The sequence below is a fragment of the Salmo trutta genome, chromosome 33 (assembly GCF_901001165.1).
Source record: "Salmo trutta chromosome 33, fSalTru1.1, whole genome shotgun sequence".
NCBI classification, from domain to species: Eukaryota; Metazoa; Chordata; class Actinopteri; order Salmoniformes; family Salmonidae; genus Salmo; species Salmo trutta.
Genome location: NC_042989.1, coordinates 17,180,294 through 17,201,231, shown reverse-complemented (window position 1 = coordinate 17,201,231; position 20,938 = coordinate 17,180,294). Strand labels below are relative to the sequence as shown.

The following is a 20,938-nucleotide window of genomic DNA, read 5'->3' as shown; positions in this document are numbered from 1 at the left end:
CCATTGTTAAACTGCTTAATGCAACAACATTTTGTATTCATATTTTCTCTCCTTTTCCCTCCCAGGATGTAGCTGAGAAGAGTAAACAGAAAATAGATGTGACTCAGCCCGTTGCTGTCACCTCAGTCCAGACAGAAGACAAACAAGCCGCACCACCTAGGAGGACAGCCAAGACCAAGCAGACTCCCACCCAAGAGAGTCAGCAAGCTACACCACAGTTGCTTCTCCATATCACAGAGAAAAACATACCACAACCACTCCCCCCTGTCACAGAGAAAATCATACCAGTCAAACAAGAGACTTCAGCTGTCACTACCATGGCGCGTACTGAAGCCCCAAGTTCAGGGTCTGTCATGACACCAGAACCGGCGAAGGAGAATAAAACTGCTGTCACACAGGTGCCAAAAGCTGCAGTAGAGTCTAAACAGAGCATGATAGTGACCACTCGATCGGTTGAAACCCTGAAGACGGACATAACTTCCACCACCATCCAAATACAAGATACCAAGAGTCGATCGGCTGAGACCCTGATAACAGAAAGAACTGCAGTCAAGGAGCATGATGATACTCATGTCACAAGAGTAGAGACTACCACTGTGAAGACGGTTAGTCAGGCAACAGACCAGATAGACCAGGGCCTTGATCAGGAGACATCTTTGACGGACGCCCTACGCTCACAGCATGCTTACATTGACTCTGAAAAACAACGTAGTCATGACGACACACAAGTAAAACAATCTCAGGTAAAACAAGCTCATGTCCCTGACACAAAAAACCAAGTATGTTATGATGTCGACACACCGCAGCCACTAGAGAAGAAAGTGTCCTCGGTCATTCTGGACACTGACACTCTGTATGTGCAGAAACCAGAGATGTGGCCAATGGTGAGCAGTGACACCGCACTTATCATATCCTCCGGAGCAGTAGTGCTTGATACTGACAAAATGGACTCGGACACTAAGTCCACCAGTTCTGGATATCCAGGAACAAAGTCCATCAGTCCATCCAGTCACAATCCACAGCAGACAGAATCACAGAACTCCACTGTAAGGCCCAGTGAACACCCTGAGCATAGGCTTCCTCAGTCCCAGCCGGACAGAGCTGTGGAGAACAAGGTCAAGTATAACACTGAGGCGTTATGGAAAGACAGCAAGACTGAGACTGAACAACGAGACCTTATACTGGACTTGCCTGATGTGGCTCAGCCCACTGCTGTTGCCTCTGTCCAGACAGGAGTCAAAGCACCACCCCCGTCCACACCACCTCGTAACAAGAGAAAAGCCAAGAGCCAGCAGGCCCAGCCCTCTGACACACAGCTTGAGAGAGCGTTGGAGAACAGGGTCAAGTATAACACTGAGGAATTAATGAAGGACAGCAAGACTGAGACTGAACAGCGATGCATTGTACTGGACCTGCCCACTGTGAGTGATGTCCAGAAAGAGCCTGTTGCTACTGCTGTCACTTCAATCCAGACAGAAGACAAAGCTAAAGCACCATCCACACCGCCTCGTACTAAGAAGACAGCCAAGAGCCAGCAGGCTACAACCCAGGCCATTCTACCCCAGGCCTCTGACACACAGCCTGCTGTGGAGAACAATGACAAGTATAACACTGAGGAATTATGGAAGGACAGCAAGGCTGAGACTGAACAGCGATACATTGTACTGGACCTGCCCACAGTGAGTGATGTCCAGAAAGAGCCTGTTGCTACTGCTGTCACTTCAATCCAGACAGAAGACAAAGCTAAAGCACCATCCACACCGCCTCGTACTATGAAGACAGCCAAGAGCCAGCAGACCCAGCCCTCTGACACACAGCCTGAGAGAGTTGTGGAGGACAGTGTCAAGTATAACACTGAGGAATTAATGAAGGACAGCAAGGCTGAGACTGAACAGCGATGCATTGTACTGGACCTGCCCACTGTGAGTGATGTCCAGAAAGAGCCTGTTGCTACTGCTGTCACTTCAATCCAGACAGAAGACAAAGCTAAAGCACCATCCACACCGCCTCGTACTAAGAAGACAGCCAAGAGCCAGCAGGCTACAACCCAGGCCATTCTACCCCAGGCCTCTGACACACAGCCTGCTGTGGAGAACAATGACAAGTATAACACTGAGGAATTATGGAAGGACAGCAAGGCTGAGACTGAACAGCGATACATTGTACTGGACCTGCCCACAGTGAGTGATGTCCAGAAAGAGCCTGTTGCTACTGCTGTCACTTCAATCCAGACAGAAGACAAAGCTAAAGCACCATCCACACCGCCTCGTACTATGAAGACAGCCAAGAGCCAGCAGACCCAGCCCTCTGACACACAGCCTGAGAGAGTTGTGGAGGACAGTGTCAAGTATAACACTGAGGAATTAATGAAGGACAGCAAGGCTGAGACTGAACAGCGATGCATTGTACTGGACCTGCCCACTGTGAGTGATGTCCAGAAAGAGCCTGTTGCTACTGCTGTCACTTCAATCCAGACAGAAGACAAAGCTAAAGCACCATCCACACCGCCTCGTACTAAGAAGACAGCCAAGAGCCAGCAGGCTACAACCCAGGCCATTCTACCCCAGGCCTCTGACACACAGCCTGCTGTGGAGAACAAAGACAAGTATAACACTGAGGAATTATGGAAGGACAGCAAGGCTGAGACTGAACAGCGATACATTGTACTGGACCTGCCCACAGTGAGTGATGTCCAGAAAGAGCCTGTTGCTACTGCTGTCACTTCAATCCAGACAGAAGACAAAGCTAAAGCACCATCCACACCGCCTCGTACTAAGAAGACAGCCAAGAGCCAGCAGGCTACAACCCAGGCCATTCTACCCCAGGCCTCTGACACACAGCCTGCTGTGGAGAACAAAGACAAGTATAACACTGAGGAATTATGGAAGGACAGCAAGGCTGAGACTGAACAGCGATACATTGTACTGGACCTGCCCACAGTGAGAAATGTGGCTGTACCTCCTGCTGTCACCTCAACCCAGACAGAGGACAAAGCAAAAGCACCATCCACACCGCCTCATACTATGAAGACAGCCAAGAGCCAACAGGCTACAACCCAGGCCCTTCTACCTCATGCCTCTGACACACAGCCTGACACAGTTGTGGAGAACAGGGTCAAGTATAACATTGAGGAGTTATGGAAGGACAGCAAGACTGAGACTGAACAGCGGTATATTGTACCGGACCTGCCCACAGTGAGTGATGTCCAGAAAGAGCCTGTTGGGAAAGAGGACAAACCAAAAGCACCAACTCCACCAGCACCTTCCACATCACCCCTGGCCTCTGAGATAAGTAAACAGAAGGCCGATGTGGCTGTACCTCTTGCTGTCACCTCTATCCAGACACAAATCGAACCAACAGCACCAGTACCATCCACACTGCCTCGGACCAAGAAGACAGCCAAGAGCCAACAGGCTCCCACCCAGGACAGTCAGCAAGCTAAGCCACTGTCACACACCCCTGTCAAAGAGAAAACAATACCAGTCAAACAAGAAGCTTCAGCTCTGACTAAACCGGAGAGCAAGGTAATCGGTTCTGATCAACCCAGTCAAACAAAGACACACGTCACTAAGACAGTGCAGTCAGAGAAAGCAGAGACAGTGTGGACTGAAATTGACATATCTCAGGCAGAGGTTAGCAAAGCATGCCTACCACAGACTCAACCAGAACCCTCCAAAGCAACGAGTGACAGAGCTATTGAGGTTGAGGGCAAAGGGACCTGGGAAGAGAATGCTAAAGAGTGGAGAAGTGAACATGACCAATGTGAGGCGCAAGAAAGTCTGACCGAACCAAAGGTGAAGTTGGAGGCTACTGCCCAACCAGACAGAAAACAGTCAGCTAAAATCGAAAGTGAGAGTCAGTCAATGAGTGAAAAACAGCCAAAGAGAGATGCTGCCCAAACAATCAAGCAACATGGAACTACAGCTGCAACTGAGAACACCCGAAAAGAAGACAGGGAGAGCAGCACTAAAGGCCAGCCAGAGGTAAGTGTGGCCAAATTAGACAAACAACAGACAGATGAAGAGGAGCGAAAGAGGAACGAGCTCAAGGAGTGACCAGGGCCCAGATTCATAAAGCCTTCTGCCATTATTTCCTTAACTATAGACTTAAGAAGAAAATTAAGCAAAGTTCCTGTTCTTGAAAATTTTATTGCGTTATTTATGTTTCTCCATAAGCAAAACGTTAAGAAGAAATTAGATTCTTGAAAATAACGTTATTGGAAATGTTGTTAATTCCAAGATGGCTAAACCCTTAAACTCAGGGCAGTGAGAGAAAAAGCTCAGGAAAGCAATTGAACATATTTAATTCACTCACAAACTTCATCTGAAAGTGTCAGTATTGATTATTTTAAACCCAAGAACATGTTTTAGAACAGTCATCTCAGTAAGAAATATGCTAACATGATTGCCATTGCTAGCTAGATAGCTAGCTAAAACAGTTGCCTAGCAACAATCTTAAGAAGATTTGCTTCTTAAGTTTTTGCATAAGAAGTGTTTTGGGAATCTGCGCCCAGGCCCCGTTGCTATGGCAACAGAGAGCACAGAGAGGGCAAAGCCAGATGGCAGTGACTTGCCACAGGTGAGTCCATCGCTTGCTCACTCACTCAAAGCTGTAAAATACCCTCCATTTTCTTTTGAGAAATTGTGGGGTTCTATCTCCAGGCTCTGTAATATGAGCTGTATAAGCGAGACAGGCTTGATTCTAGTCTGATTTATCTCTGGGGTTCTGTGGCACATTGTTCTAAAGGACAGAATATTTTGAATGCCCCTGTACCTCAGAGTAGCTAGGAGGGTTAGAGGTCTTACCTAGAGAGACAAAGAGACGGCAGAGTGAGAGAAATTGTTGGAGGTATGAGAGTGGATACAGTGAGTGACTTTGCTTCAGGGAAGTAATGCTATAGTCAAAATTGTATTCAAACCACCACTTTTGCATGCCTCTAGGTGGTCATGAAAAAACACCTGTTCTTTTGTGTGTGTTTTAGCTTGTGTCTACAAAGAATGCTTAGTCTTCTGTTAATGACGTTGATAGATGTTGATAACTTTTGATAATGTTGATAATGTTAATATTTACTCCCTTGTAATGTTCTCACTCATAATGCAGCAAAGGAGAACTACCCAAGGTACTTTTAGATGTTTTTTTAAAGAATACAATGTAGTCTGAACAAAGAACAAGGGCCTGTGCTGTCTTGACCATAGACTGTATATATATATATATATATAAGGTCTTTACCCGTGTTTGCACGGAACACACGGCCCCTGGACAGGAATGTGAGCCGCCCGCCTCTCTCATGATGTCACTCTCTAGGATGTCATAGGCAGAAAGACTAAACACTTATCCTGCCCACTCTAGTGTTCACTTCACTGCAATGAGTGTTGTTGTGGGGAGTATTATTTTTCACTCCTTCCAACCATGGTTTTTTGACACCACAGGTTTGACGTAGGCTTTGGTGAATGCCTGGAAGCACGCTATTCATTCACAGGTTAATTGTTATTTTGGTTTTCATAGCAGCAACAGGTGCGCAGCACAGAGAAGCCAGCAACTCCTGTTGAGGCAGCAGTCCCTGTTGTAAAGAAGGAGACTCTAACCCCAGACCCTTTTGTGAAGAAAGAGACCCCAGCTGCACCAGAAGGACCCACCATGCAGGACATCTTCACTGATATCCAGCGTCTGTCACAAACTGGACCAAAGAGCCTTCTCATTAAGGTACGCTCAAAGGTTACTGTGCAGAGTTGCGCATACACATTTTTGAGTTTGTGATCGTAATGCTTTGTATTAGTGTTTGAAATGTGTCTGATATTTCAACGTTTGTGCGAGCAATTATGCAATGTCATTATCAGAACACTTAAAAAATTGCCCTTGCAAGGAAAAAACATATTACAATAGCATGAATTATTAGTATCTCAATCTTTGTCGAAGCGCGCCACACTGTTCACTGTCCACATGGTCATACTGTCTCTTTGTGTGTAACCATAGATTAAACCTTGGGAGGACCCCATGAGAATTCTGAACACGTCTCTGGCTGACCTGCAGGCTCGTCTGAGCAGGCTGGTGGTCAGGGTACTGGGCTGCAGAAACCGCCCAGCAGACCTCAGCCCCGCAGCCATGGCTTTGCAGGTGGAGGAGGCCGAGGTGAGAGCCAGGCCAAAATAAACCGCAACCCAACAGCAACGCACAACGCACAACACACCAGAAAACCACACCAGCAACGCACAACACACCGGAAAACCACAACAGCAAAGCACAACACACCGGAAAACCACAACAGCAAAGCACAACACACCGGAAAACCACAACAGCAAAGCACAACACACCGGAAAACCACAACAGCAACGCACAACACACCAGAAAACCACAACAGCAACGCACAACACACCAGAAAACCACAACAGCAACGCACAACACACCAAAAAACCACAACAGCAACGCACAACACACCAGAAAACCACTACAGCAACGCACAACACACCGGAAAACCACTACAGCAATGCACAACACACCGGAAAACCACTACAGCAACGCACAACACACCGGAAAACCACAACAGCAATGCACAACACACCGGAAAACCACACCAGCAACGCACAACACACCGGAAAACCACAACAGCAAAGCACAACACACTGGAAAACCACAACAGCAACGCACAACACACCAGAAAACCACAACAGCAACGCACAACACACCAGAAAACCACAACAGCAACGCACAACGCACAACGCACAACACACCGGAAAACCACTACAGCAACGCACAACACACCAGAAAACCACTACAGCAACGCACAACACACCAGTAAACCACAACATAATCCACAGTACAGTTCACAATAGTAACCCATTTAAATGTCAACACAGAGGTTGATATTTAAGTTATAAGCTATTCAAGTCTGTCCTATTGAGTCAGTTGATCATTATTCCTAGAGTGAACATGCTACTGAGTGTGTGTTTTGTATGTTGTGGTTCCAGGAGTGCAGACAGGCTGCTCAGACCCAGGTGTCTGTGTTCTCCCAGCCCAGAGTGGCTCAGACTGCAGACCAGGAGGCGTTTGAGCATGTGGAGAGCCAGTGGGGCGCAGCAGTGTGGGATGCCTCGGAAGCTGTCCACTGTAAGGAGGCCCAGCTGCAGCTGGTCACTGAGGTGGACAGGCAGACACAGACAGTCAAGGCCACTCTGGAGAAGCTGTCTGCAGAGCTGGAGGCCCTCACAATGTGAGTGTTGTCACTGCAGTCTCTGATGAATAGCTTTACTTTAGTTTTTATCAGTAAGAATATTAGGCATGTTCTAATTTCACAATACAATTTGACGGTCATACTGCCTAGTGAATAATGGACAATATGTCTATAATGCTCAGTTTCTAAAAATAATGCCCCTCTACCATGCTGTGTGCAGATCTCCAGTGGAGAGCAGCTCAGCAGAAGCTGAGGAGCTACGTTCCTTTCTGCGGGGTATGGAGGAGGACAGGACCATCATGGGAGAGCTGATCCTCACTCTCACCAAGCTGTCCCCCCACCTGAACCAGGCAAAACGAGCTGCTGCACAGATCCAGCAGATAGGCCTGCAGGAAGAGTGGAGGTCACTGGAGAGAGCTTCAGAGAAGACCCTGTACTGTGTCAATAGCTATGCCAGGGAAACCAGCAGCCTTCTCGCAGAGATCTCCTCTCTTCAGGAGCAACTGGAGGTCATAGGAAAGGCTACAGGCTCACCCCATTCCACTACAATCCAGTGGGACAGCAAGAGGGCCCAGGAGCTGATGATGGTGAATGCTGAGCTGACTGCAGCTCAGCAGAAATACCTCTACCTGCAGCAGAGCTCAGAGGCTCTGGTCCACAGCTCCCAATGGGAGAAGGAGACGAAGCAGATAGAACAGGGGCTCCAACAGGTCAAGGAGCAGCTGGATCGTGTTGGAGAGCAGGTGTCCTCTCAGACTCCCAGCAGTGACAACCCTATCATGAATAAGATCCACAAGGTAATGATGGACGCTTTTGCCTGGGCCAAGCAGACGGAGAGCGACATCGAGGGCCGGAGGAGGAAGGTGGCCCTGCTCCCTGAGGAGGTCCATCGGCAGATCAAAGACCTGAAGAAGGTGCAGTGGGAGATGGCGGCCAAGCAGGCCCAGCTGGAGACCCTGGTGGAGGAGGTGGAGGAGCTGCTCCCAGAGCTGGACCAGGATGATGAGGTCCCCATGGTGCACTCCTCCCTGGTCAGCCTGGAGAGTCTGTCCAGGTCCACCACAGAGAAGCTAGCCAAGGCTGTGAAGGAGATGGAGTCAGGCCTGCAGACTAGAGAGAATATGTCAGAGCAGATAGCAGACCTGGACTCCTGGGTGGTGGGTCACCTCCATAGAGAAGCCTCCAGGAGGGGAGAGGGGGAGGGCCAGAGTACTAAAGACCTGGATCGCCGGGTCAGACAGATTCAGGAGACCCTGGTAGAGACGGAGAAACAGGCTGCTGTGTCCGAGGCTCTTCTCATGAGGAGCAGAGACATCGCCTCTGAGCTCAGCATCACAGAGAACTGCCTCCTCAATGAGAAACTCACAAACCTCCAGGAGGACATCAAGAGCATCATCAGCTATGAGAAAGCTAACCAGCAGGAGCTGGAGGAACTCCTTCAGACTCAAGACGCATCTAGGCAGAAGGTGACCACAGTGGAGAAGAGCCTGAGACAGATGCTGGTGGACCTAAACAGACACAGGTTCCCGGTCACAAGGGAGACTCTAAGCACCATTGAGCCGTTTAAACACATGATCGTGGAGCACAAGTGCCAGGTGGACAAGCTGCAGCCCTTCATCCCTGAGGAGAAGAAACAAGAGCTGCTGTGTGTCATTTCCCAGTTGCACTGCAAAATGAGCACGCTGAATATGAAGGCCAAAGAACACGAGAGGTACCTAACCTTCAGGCAGTGTGTGGAGGAACTGCGGGAAAATGTGGAGGAGCAGGTCCTCCAGACCAAGGAGGAGAACAGGGGGAAGGAGGAGAGGTACACGACCGGTCAGGTCATCCTCACTCAGCTCCCTCTGATACGGAGACTATGTGAGGAGGCTGCCGATGAGCTGCAGAGCATCTCCCAGGACCTCTATCCCTCACAGCTGACTGCAGAGCATGGGAGGCTTAAGCAGAACCTAGAGAGCTTCCAAACCTGGGAGATGACTGTGATCAACAACATCCAGATCCTGGAGTGGGGCCTGCTGAAGGAGGTGCACCTCCAGTCAGAGCAGAGAGCTGTGCTGGCCTTCCTAAGGGACATCCAGCGGGAGCTGCAGCAACCATGCCAAGTGGAGCCCACAGAGGAAGCCGTCGATAAGGAGCACTGGAGGATTGTGACCCTGCGGATGACCGTGGAGTGCAGACTGAGGGTGTTGAAGATTCTAGAGCGCAAGAAAGGAACTAGGCAGCAGGATGGATCCCCGGAGTATAGTGACCTGATGGACCTGAAGAATGCAATCCTGAATGAATGTGACTTACGAATGGCAAGTTGTTTTGTTTTTGGTTGATTGTGTTTCAAAACCATATTAAATGCATGTTCTACTAATTTAAAAGGTAATTGACTATTCATGTAAAAAATGTTGATGATTTTTCAGGAGAGCATTTCCCAGGCACGGGATTCTTTGAGAGACTACACTGGAGCTGTGAGTGGTGCTGTCCGGTTCCTCCAGGAGGCTGAGGCCCTGCTCCATCCCTCATTAGCCCCAGTCGGAGGTTGCCTTGAGAGGCTGAGGGACATCCAGCAGGCCCTGGCCTCCATGGAGGAGCAGCTCCATTCCCATATAAGCCAGCTCCAGACCCTGGCCCTCCAGCATGACTACCTGAGCCCCCAGATGGTGGAGCGTCTACAGAGGGAGGTGCTGAGCCAGCTCCTGGTGCGGATGTCCACCCTCCAGGCCCAGGCCCAGCTCAAACTGGAGGCCCTGCAGAGGTAGACACTGTCTCTAAGAGTCAAGGGGCCTTAGATACAGTCATGATTGTGATATGATTGTAATACTCAACTGCCAAGTCAAGCCAACCTTCTAATGCGTAATGCCATTTGTAGTAGTCTTATTGATGTGACGCCTGATTGATATGTGGTTTGTGTTTGGTAGGTGTGCTGAGTATCACAGAAGGTATAGGAAGTGCCATGAGGAGATCTGCCAGGGTGTAAAGAGCGCAGAGACCCATCTCTCCTACTGTCACTCTCACAAAGTCAGCTCTCTCACTGACTGCACCGACCAGCAAGCTAAGCTAAAGGTATGGGGAAAGAATGCTAAACAAATTTTTCATAGCGTTAACATTACATTTTTTAAATGTTTTTTTTACCCACCACTCTCTCCTTTACAGGCTCTGTCTGAGGAGGTAGACTCTGTAACTGGGCTTCTAAAGTGTTTGGGGGAGTGGTGCCCGGAGCAGGGTTGCCGTTGCAGCAGGGAGGGGGCGGTGAGCGCGCTCTGGAGGCAGGTGGCAAGACTGCAGCGTTGCACCTGCAATCTGAAGACTCACTCAAATCAGAGGGCAGACGAATGGAGTGATATTACAAAGAGCGTGAGTTACATGATAGATACTGGACACCTCTACCTCAATCTTAAAATAGCTATACATTTCCTAAAATGACTGAGTTGAAATTAAATTGTTTTCAACCCTGCGATATAAAATCTACCAAACTCTTTCAGCCAATGATTGACACAACATAGAGACCCCACTCTTCCCTACACACCCAGCGCAGAAAGTCAGGTTGGAAGCAGCCATTTTACAGACTGACTCATTAACTCCAATTCTTGTTATCCTTTCAGGTGGAGCGAGCATCCATCATGCTGGAGCAAGTGGAGGCTGAGCTGCCAGATGACACCAGGGAGAAGGTGTGTGGGGAAGAGCTGCAGGTGCTGCTGTTGTACTGGGACCAGTACCAGGACAGGCTAGACTGTGAGCACCGAGCTCTCTCAGCTCTCGAGCTCCGTATTGCCAGACTGCTGGGCGTCCCCGCCCACCTGGAGCAGGCCCCGCCCACCCCGCTGTGTCAGCAGTTGCAGGTCATGCAGGACCGCTATGGCAGGTGAGAGGTCAACCACCCTACAACAGACAGGACAGGAAACACATTGTTTCGTAGTGTTGTTTCAGGAGCTGAGCGTGTGGTGCCTCAAATATTACACTTAATTCCCACTTCTCAAAGACACAAATCCCCACAGCCAGCATATGGTATGAATTAACACCTATAGGCTTTAAGACAAGTGTTAAAATCCAAACTTGTTGCATTGATGGTCATACCAATCAGTGTTTCTGTGGTAGTGCAGGGCATAGGTACTCAATCTCCCAGCGGCTCCACACATTCACACTTGGATGAGCATTCTGGGAAAAGTGGGTCGGCAAAGGGTTGCTGTGCCTCTCCACTCAGGGCAACAAGCGCAGAAAGATGCACACTCATACCCACTCAGTCATCCACAGCATACACACACATGCTTACCGTGTAGATAGACAATCACAGACGCAGAGGTTGTGAAATACTGAAATACCTGAATTGAGATGATGCTCTGCATCCTAATTTTAGTGTCAGCTTTAGTTCCCAAAGGAAACTCTTTGCCTTATGAAGTCAAGGTAAGAGACTAGAGTTTTTTAAATCTCCTTTTTAAATGGACTATGTGTTATATTGGTTATGTACCATGCTAGCTGTTTTTGATTCACAGTGATATACAGAGCTTTCGAAAATTTGTTACGTTACATCCTTATTCTAAAATGTATTAAATTGTTTTTTTTCCTCATCAATCTACACACAATACCCCATAATGACAAAGCAAAATCAGGTTTTTAGAAAAATGAAATATTACATTTACATACAGTACTGTAAGTATTCAGACCTTTTACTCAGTACTTTGTTGAAGCACCTTTGGCAGCAATTACAGCCTCGAGTCTTCTTGGCACACCTCTACTTGGGGAGTTTCTCCCATTCTTCTCTGCAGATCCTCTCAAGCTCTGTCAGGTTGGATGGGGAGCATTGCTGCACAGCTATTTTCAGGTCTATCCAGAGATGTTCGATCGGGTTGAAGTTCGGGCTCTGGCTGGGCCACTCAAGGACATTCAGAGACTTGTCCCGAAGCCACTCCTGCGTCATCTTGGCTGTGTGCTTAGGGTCGTTGTCCTGTTGGAAGGTGAACATTCGCCCAAGACTGAGGTCCTGAGTGCTCTGGAGCAGGTTTTCATCAGGGATCTCTCTGTCCTTTGCTCCGCTCATCTTTGCCTCAATCCTAACTACTCTCCCAGTCCCTGCCGCTGAAAAACATCCCCACAGCATGATGTTGCTGCCACCATGCTTCACCGTAGGGATGGTGCCAGGTTTCCTCCAGACGTGATGTTTGGCATTCAGGCCATAGAGTTCAATCTTGGTTTCATCATTCCAGAGATTCTTGTTTTAGATGCATTTTGGGAAACTCCAAGCAGGCTGCCATGTGCCTTTTACTGAGGAGTGGCTTCCGTCTGGCCACTCTACCTAAAGGCCTGATTGGTGGAGTGCTGCAGAGATGGTTGTCCTTCTGGAAGGTTCTCCCATCTCCACAGAGGAACTCTAGAGCTCTGTCAGAGTGACCATCGGGTTCTTGGTCACCTTCCTGACCAAGGCCCTTCTCCCCCGATTGCTCAGTTTGGCCGGGCGGCCAGCTCTAGGAAGATACTTGGTGGTTCCAAACTTCTTCCATTTAAGAATGATGGAGGCCACTGTGTTCTTGGGGACCTTCAATGCTGCAGACATTTGTTGGTACCCTTCCCCAGATCTGTGCCTCGGCACAATCCTGTCTCGGAGCTCTACGGACAATTCCTTCAACCTCATGGCTTGGTTTTTGCTCTGACATGCACTGTCAACTGTGGGACCTCATATAGACAGGTTGTGCCTTTCCAAATCATGTCCAATTAATTGAATTTACCACAGGTGGACTCCAATCAAGTTGTAGAAACATCTCAAGGATGATCAATGGAAACAGGATGCACCTGAGCTCAATTTCGAGTCTCATAGCCAAGGGTTTGAATACGTGTAAATAAGGTATTTCAGTTTTTTATTTTTAATACATTTTCAAAAATGTCTAAAAACCTGTTTTCACTTTGTCATTATGGGGTACTGTGTGTAGACTGCTGAGGATTCTTTTAAATCAATTTAAGAATAAGGCTGTATCATAACAAAATGTAGAGAAAGTCAAGGGGTCTGAATACTTTCCGAAGGCACTGTAACTAAGACTTTAGCCAGCTGTTTGGTGCACTATAGACCTGCCTGTCTGTTTGTGTCTACAGTCTGAAGGAGAAGAGCATGCTGGGGCGGTGTGTGGTGCGGACGGAGGTGGAGGAGAGAGACAAGGTGAGGGAGGAGCTGAGTGGGGTGAAGGCATGGCTGGTGGCTGCAGAAGACCGCCTCTCACAGCTGGAGCAGTGTCCCAGCACACATAAGCTACAGGTGGGTAAGCCTCTGTCTCACAACCCCTTAACATCACACAGTGTGGACATTACAATGTACCCATACACCCAGAGTGTAGTAATTTAGCAAATATTCTCAGCAGCATGCAGGAGTTAAGACTGCCAGATTGAAAAGTTCCACAGTTGAAGCATGGCATTTGGGGTCTTTGCTATTATCATCCACCTATTGAAGCATATGGTTGACTACAATTAGTAGAATTAATGACAAAATACTGTTTACTTGTCATTTTCAGTCATTTACTGTATTTTATGGAATTGTCCATATATTTTTTCATATTTAGTGTGTTGCTTATTGAGGTGGTTTTAGTTGTTTCTGTGTTCTTGACAAATTATAGCATAGCCTACTGTGAATGCTACTATATTTCATAGGGATAAGTGCATAGTTGAGATTTGAACAACCCCCTCCCCTCTGAACAGTGATGCATGCGTAATGGGCTTCTAATGAGTAGGTATTTCCCATCCCTGTACCCACAACACAATGCTGTGTCTGTACTCTGCAAACAAAAATGACAAAGACAATATCTCCTCCAAATTGCACTGTTCACATTTTTATCTAATTTGAAATTCATAGAATGAATGATTTGAAGCTCAAGTTGAATGAAGTGGAAAGTGTCGTTGTGACTGTACTATGTATTTCCCTACTCTATCATTCCGCCATGAACTGTATGTGGCTGTTGGTTTTGAGTTTCACTGCTGAAAGGTTGTTGTAATGAAGGTCTTCAGTGAGACTGTTAGCTCAGTGAAAGAGTGCCCCAAAAAAGTGCCACATTTGAATTTAACCGTTGGCTGGGCCCTCATCCCTTTAGCTAGCTTGGTTTTATCAACCTTCCCCGGAGCTTTGTCTTGGTACTCAGTGGATGAGAGGGGACCAGTGTTAGTGTTGTCTAAAGACCTGAGTCTTGTCCAACATTTTCTCTATGTCTCCCCACCCCCCTCTACTCAGAGAGGGTCTATGAAAGGGCTCTAAAGCCCCCCCATACCTGCCTCTTTTTGTTCCACCTTGTAAGTGGATCCTCTTGGTGCATCTGTCCCAGTCTCAGACCAGCACTGATGTCACCTCCCTGACACACACACACACTCACACATGCACCTGCCTATGTGGCGTTGCCCTGGTCCCTGTCTCAGAGCCAGGTTGTGCTGTTTTTCATCTGCATCACTGGTCGTGTTTTTCCTATCGTCGTTTGATTTTCATGTTCAGTCTGTGGACTAGGACTGTGAATAGCCGCTCATTAGCTGTGTGCTGCTAGGTGGGAGGTGAAGAAGGTTCATGCTGAGTAGCTTCAGGAATGAAAGACATAAAAAGGAAGCCTTTCTGAGCTAGTGAAACCAGCCCAGGAGAGAGAGAGAGGTGCGACATACTCGGCTGTACATTCTGTCTGGTAAGAGCTGGACCCTATGGAGGATGTGAATTAATCTATGAATGTGTATTAGTGTGTTTGTAACCTTGGAGACATAATGATGGCAGAGAGAGGGTATAGGCTGTAGAACAGTGGGGGCTGTTGAGGGGAGGACGGCTCATAATAATGGCTGGAACGCAGCGAATGGAATGGCATCAAACACATGGAAAGCCATCTGTTTGGTGTATTTGATTCCATTCCACCTATTCTACTTCAGCCATTACCACGAGCCGGTTCCTCCCCAATTAAGGTGCCACCAACCTCCTGTGCTGTAGAATGAGGCTCGCTGAACTTTGTTTTTTCTCATCTCTCTTTCAATCTCTTGCTTTCTCTCTCTCTTATTCTCTCTCCATCTTTCTCTCTCTTTCCCTCCCTCTCTGTCTCTCCTCAGGAGGTTCACACCCAGCTGTGTACCCAGAAGGCCGTGCTGCAGCGCATCATGGAGGGTCTGAGGATGAAGTACTCGGACATGTACACCCTGGTTCCCGTGGAGATAGAGGGACCGCTCCAGGAAGTTACACACTCACTGCAGGAAGTAGAGGAGAAGGTATAGTAGCTGAAACCTTGAGGAAACCTTTACCTGTGCTTGTAGCATTGTAATGTGTCTATTTGTAAGGACCTCATTTGTATATTGGTGTATTGCATTTTCTGTTAATGTCAAGAACAAGCTACATGTATTTCCACGACTTGTGTCTGACTGTCTTACTGCCCCCCAGGTAGGGGATGTAATGGAGAAGAGCGGTCCCCTGCACAGACTGGGAGCAAAGGTGTCTGAGATCAAGGCTGGTCTGGGATCAGTGCAGGATAAATTGCAGCAGAGAAGCCCCTCTCTATCAGAGGCAGAAAGCACACAGAAGGTGAGTGCTAAGATAGCAGATATGAGAACTGATCTAGGATCAGAGATTACCAGGCTGATGTACATAGCAGAAAGAGACTGTGTTATCACATTTGATCGTGTGTGTGTGTGTGTGTGTGTGTGTGTGTGTAGCGTGTGTGGGACGAGCTGGACATGTGGCACTCCCGTGTGGCAGCGTTGGAGGTGGAAGTGCAGGATCTGGAGCAGGCTGAGGAGGCCCAGGTCCTCACAGAGAGCCTGACGGAGGCCCAGCTGCTCCACTCACACATGGCCAAGCAGGCAGAGCAGAGGACCGCCTTCCTCAGCAAGGTGAGGAACTACAACTCCCAGAACCCCCCTGGTTACTCTGACACATGTTCAGTTAACCCCTTGGGTAGTGTTAGCCCCTGTGTTTAATAGTGTGTGATAGATAGATCATATTTTAATTTGATGATGTCAGGGTTGACTTTTATTTGTGGATGATGATATCATAGCATGTCTGATGTTATGATTTTTCTATATGATTTTGTAGCTGATTTAATACTGACTATATGTTTGTGTTGGTTGCAGATCAGCACATGGTTACAGGAGCATGATGAGATGATCAACAGTTCCAACAGTTGGCTAACTGAGGCTCAGTCCTGGCTCACTGCTCCCTGTACCTACACTACAGCCAAAGATTTGGCCAGCTATGTCCATGCACTACAGGTCAGTACAGCACAACTCTTACCCAAAACTTTTCCTACATTCACCCAACTCAAATGTACTACAATGAAGTGCACAACACAATTTGATTCATCACCGCATAACAAATGTTAAGGTTAGTCTATATTATCAGAATAATCATATGGTCTCCTGTAGATGTTACTGATCTCTATCCTTCTGTGTTGTAGATGGTGCTGGATGACTCGCAGCAGATCCGCATCACTCTGCAGGGCTTTGTGTCCGTGCTGAAGGAGATCTCCCTGGTGTGTGACATCACAGCGCAGCAGGAGCAGCTGGCCGAGGCTGACCGCCATGTGGCCGCTGTGCAGCAGGGCTTTGTGGCTCCGCTCTCCCAGCTAGACCATGCCGCCGCTGTGAGTCCACCTTTCTTTCTCCACTTCTTCTAATTTCTCCTCCTTTCTCTCTCTCTCTTGCTCTCTCTTGCTCTCTCAATTCAATTTCAATTCAATTTAAGGGCTTTATTGGCATGGAAAACATATGTTAACATTGCCAAATCAAGTGAAGTAGATAATAAACAAAAGTGAAATAAACAATAAAAATTAACAGTGAACATTACACTCACAAAAGTTCCAAAAGAATAAATACATTTCAAATGTCATATTATGTGCAAAAAGTTAAAGTACAAAAGGGAAAATAAATAAACATAATTATGGGTTGTATTTAAAATGGTGTTTGTTCTTCACTGGTTGCCCTTTTCTTGTGGCAACAGGTCACAAATCTTGCTGACCTTGCTGTGGTATTTCACCCAGTAGAAATGGGAGTTTATCAAAATTGGTGCTGTGATGACACACTGTGGTATTTCACCCAATAGATATGGGAGTTTATCAAAATTGGATTTATTTTCGAATTCTTTGTGGGTCTGTGTAATCTGAGGGAAATATGTGTCTCTAATATGGTCATACATTTGGCATGAGGTGCAGCTCAGTTTCCACCACATTTTGTAGGCAGTGTGCACATAGCCTGTCTTCTCTTGAGAGCCAGGTCTGTCTACGGTGGCCAGGTCTTTCAGGCTATGCTCACTGAGTCTGTACACAGTCAAAGCTTTCCTTAAGTTTGGGTCAGTCACAGTGGTCAGGTATTCTGCCACTGTGTACTCTCTGTTTAGGGCCAAATAGCATTTAATTCTTTCCAATGTGTCAAGTAATGATTTGGTCTAATTGTGTTGCTGTCCTGGGTCTCTGAGTTCTGTTTGTGTTTGTGAACAGAGCCCCAGACCAGCTTGCTTAGGGGACTCTTCTCCAAGTTCATCTCTCTCTGTAGGTGATGGGTTGGTTGGTGAGCGGACCCCAGACCTCACAACCATAAAGGGCAAGGGGTTCTATAACTGATTGAAGTATTTTTAGCCCGATCATAATTGGTATGTTGAATTTTATGTTCCTTTTGATGGCATAGAAGGCCCTTCTTGCCTTGTCTCTTAGATCGTTCACAGCTTTGTGGAAGTTGTGGCGCTGATGTTTAGGCCGAGGGATGTATAGTTTTTTGTGTGTTCTAGGGCAACGGTGTCTAGATGGAATTTGTATTTGTGGTCCTGGCAACTGGACCTTTTTTGGAGCACTGTTATTTTTGTCTTACTGAGATTTACTGTCAGGGCCCAGGTCTGACAGAATCTGTGCAGAAGATTTAGGTGCTGCTGTAGGCCCTCCTTGGTTGGAGACAGAACCGCCAGATCATCACTAGACGTTTGACTTCAGATTCTAGTAGGGTGAGGCCAGGTGCTGCAGACTGATCTAGTGCCCTCGCCAATTCGTTGATATGTATGTTGAAGAGGGTGGGGCTTAAGCTGCATCCCTGTCTCAACCCACTGCCCTGTGGAAAGAAATGTGTGTGTTATTTGCTAATTATAACCTCACACTTAGCTCTGGCATCTTCTACATGGATTTTATAATATTGTATGTTTTTCCCCCAACACCACTTTCCATCAATTTGTATAGCAGACTCTCATGCCAAATTGAGTCAAAAGCTTTTTTGAAATCAACAAGGCTTGAGAAGACTGCCTTGTTTTGGTTTGTTTGTTTGTCAATTAGGGTGTGCAGGGTGAATACGTGGTCTGTCGTATGGTAATTTGGTAAAAAGCCAATTTGGCATTTGCTCAGTACATTGTTTTCACTGAGGAAATGTATGAGTCTGCTGTTAATGATAATGCACAGGATTTTCCAAAGGTTGCTGTTGACGCATATCCCAAGGTAGTTATTGGGGTCAAATTTGTCTTCACTTTTGTGGATTGGGGTGATCAGTCCTTGGTACCAAATATTGGGGAAGATGCCAGAGCTAAAGATGATGTTAAAAAGTTTAAGTATAGCCAATTGGAATTTGTGGTCTTTATATTTTAACATTTCATTGAGGATACCATCAACACCACATGCCTTTTTGGGTTTGAGGGTTTGTATTTTGTCCTGTAGTTCATTCAATGTAATTGGAGAATCCAGTGGGTTCTGGTAGTCTTTAATAGTTGATTCTAAGATTTGTATTTGATCATGTATATGTTTTTGCTGTTTGTTCTTTGTTATAGGGCCAAAAAGATTGAAGAAGTGGTTTACCCATAAATCTCAGTTTTGGATAGATAACTCTTCATGTTGTTTGTTTAGTGTTTTCCAATTTTCCCAGAAGTGGTTAGAGTCTATGGATTATTCAATTACATTGATCTGATTTCTGACGTGCTGTTCCTTCTTTTTCCGTAGTGTATTTCTGTATTGTTTTAGTGATTCACCATTGTGAAGGTGTAGACTCAGGTTTTCTTGGTCTCTATGTTTTTGGTTGGACAGGTTTCTTAATTTCTTTCTTAGGTTTTTGCATTCTTCATCAAACCATTTGTCATTGTTGTTAATTTTCTTTGGTTTTCTGTTTTACATTTTTTTTATGTGCTAGGGAAGCTGAGAGGTCAAATATACTGTTTAGGTTTTCTACTGCCAAGTTTACACCTTCACTATTACGTTTTGTCCAGGAAGTTGTCTAAAAGGGATTGAATTTGTTGTTGCCTAATTTTTGGGGGTAGGTTTCCACACTATTTCCTTTCATGTATAGCATTTCTTAATATTATTCAGTTCCTTTGGCTTTGATGCCTCATGATTGAGTATTGCTTTGTTCAAGTAAACTGTGATTTTGCTGTGATCTGATAGGGGTGTGGACTGACTGTGAATGCTCTGAGAGACTCTGTCTCGCTTTCTCTCTCTGCATGGCTCAATGTTCTTCTCTGATTGTGTAGGAGGTGGAAGCTATAGAGACAGAGGTGAAGACAATGGAGAAGGACGTCACTGAGATCAGGACGTTGTTATCGTCCCCTGACACTCTTCCCAGCCCCAGAGAGGAGAGCCTGAAGGTGAGCTGGGAGAATGGAGTATCTGGCACGTTTAGCCCTGGGACAGAGAAGGAGTGCTGATCTAGGATTAGTTTTGCCTTTCAGATCATAATGAATAACAAATGGGAAACCTGATTCTAGATCGGCAATCCTACTCTGAGACGCTTTGTGAATACAGGCCCTGGTCTCACTCCTGTAACCCAGAGTGAGTCACTGTGTATATCCTTCTACAGGTGTGTGTGGACAGGATCCAGTCTATGCGGACGACCATAGCAGAGATCCAGAGCTGTAAGCCAGGCCTGTGTCTGCCAGAGAAGGCTGAGGAGACCCTCACTGTCTTTCGGAGAGTGGACCAGCTCCAACAGCAGCTAGAGGAGCTGGAGAAGGTGGCTGGGCAAATAGATGACTCCTCACTACACACAAACACACTTTCTCAAATGTGCACTCAGGATGAATGTTTTCCTTTATTTCCCTTTATTTCCAGATGGTTCCAGGGGAGTTCATAGTGAAGAAACAGACGCTCACTTTACCGCCAGTGAAGGTCCCTGCACCTAGCCCAACTGTACCCACCTCTTCCACAGAGAATGTTTCTGTGCCCAGCTCAACATTACCAGCCACTGAGGAAGCAGAGGTGAGATCATTCCCTATAGCCACACCACTGCATGGGTCACCTCCTCACTATAGTGAACCTCAGGTTTTAGGCTGGGTTTCTGTATAAGCACTTTGTGATATGTAAAAAGGGCTTTATAAATACATGTGATTGATTGAACCTGACCAGGATATTCTGTTTTTGCAGGAGAATGGAGTGGAGCAGGGCCAGATCCAGATAGTCCATGTAGAGGAAGACGCACTGAATAGTTCTGGAGCTTCACTGATGGCCGTGGAGGAGTCTTCTCCTGAACAGAGACTCAGCTGGGGAACGGAGAAGAGTCGGGTAAAAACCAAGTCACCCATATGTGGACAGTCTGACATGTTGTTAGCATGTGTCTACCTGGTAGTATCTTGTACCTGTCTGACTACACGCATCCATAGACTGTGCTGTCTATTATAGTTTAGAAGCCTTTGAAGTCTTACTCCCACTCAGCTGTCTCACCCTCACTCAGCTGTCTTCCACTCAGCTGTCTCACCCTCACTCATCTGCCACCCGTCTTACCTCTGACCTGTCTCACCTCACTACTTTGTGTCAGCTGTAATCTGATGTATATTCTAAAAAGGAGATGTGAGACTAGATGACTTGTTCTAACATCACAGACACTGGTCAGGGGTAG

General features: G+C 46.9%; 1 protein-coding gene across 4 annotated transcripts in view; it reads left to right on the top strand.

The window, feature by feature from the left end:
* The window catches only part of syne2b (spectrin repeat containing, nuclear envelope 2b), a 142,167-nt gene that overhangs the window by 58,699 nt on the left and 62,530 nt on the right, over nucleotides 1-20,938 (top strand). For all 4 annotated transcript variants that reach the window (XM_029730043.1, XM_029730040.1, XM_029730039.1 and 1 more), the window contains 19 exons: nucleotides 66-3,983; nucleotides 5,506-5,703; nucleotides 5,974-6,129; nucleotides 6,966-7,207; nucleotides 7,389-9,465; nucleotides 9,577-9,911; nucleotides 10,075-10,219; nucleotides 10,310-10,510; nucleotides 10,759-11,018; nucleotides 13,238-13,397; nucleotides 15,206-15,361; nucleotides 15,531-15,671; nucleotides 15,803-15,979; nucleotides 16,220-16,357; nucleotides 16,543-16,728; nucleotides 19,578-19,691; nucleotides 19,904-20,056; nucleotides 20,155-20,301; nucleotides 20,467-20,604. In XM_029730043.1, coding sequence (XP_029585903.1) covers nucleotides 66-3,983; nucleotides 5,506-5,703; nucleotides 5,974-6,129; nucleotides 6,966-7,207; nucleotides 7,389-9,465; nucleotides 9,577-9,911; nucleotides 10,075-10,219; nucleotides 10,310-10,510; nucleotides 10,759-11,018; nucleotides 13,238-13,397; nucleotides 15,206-15,361; nucleotides 15,531-15,671; nucleotides 15,803-15,979; nucleotides 16,220-16,357; nucleotides 16,543-16,728; nucleotides 19,578-19,691; nucleotides 19,904-20,056; nucleotides 20,155-20,301; nucleotides 20,467-20,604 — 9,042 coding nt within the window. The remainder of the gene's footprint in view (nucleotides 1-65; nucleotides 3,984-5,505; nucleotides 5,704-5,973; nucleotides 6,130-6,965; nucleotides 7,208-7,388; nucleotides 9,466-9,576; nucleotides 9,912-10,074; nucleotides 10,220-10,309; nucleotides 10,511-10,758; nucleotides 11,019-13,237; nucleotides 13,398-15,205; nucleotides 15,362-15,530; nucleotides 15,672-15,802; nucleotides 15,980-16,219; nucleotides 16,358-16,542; nucleotides 16,729-19,577; nucleotides 19,692-19,903; nucleotides 20,057-20,154; nucleotides 20,302-20,466; nucleotides 20,605-20,938) is intronic.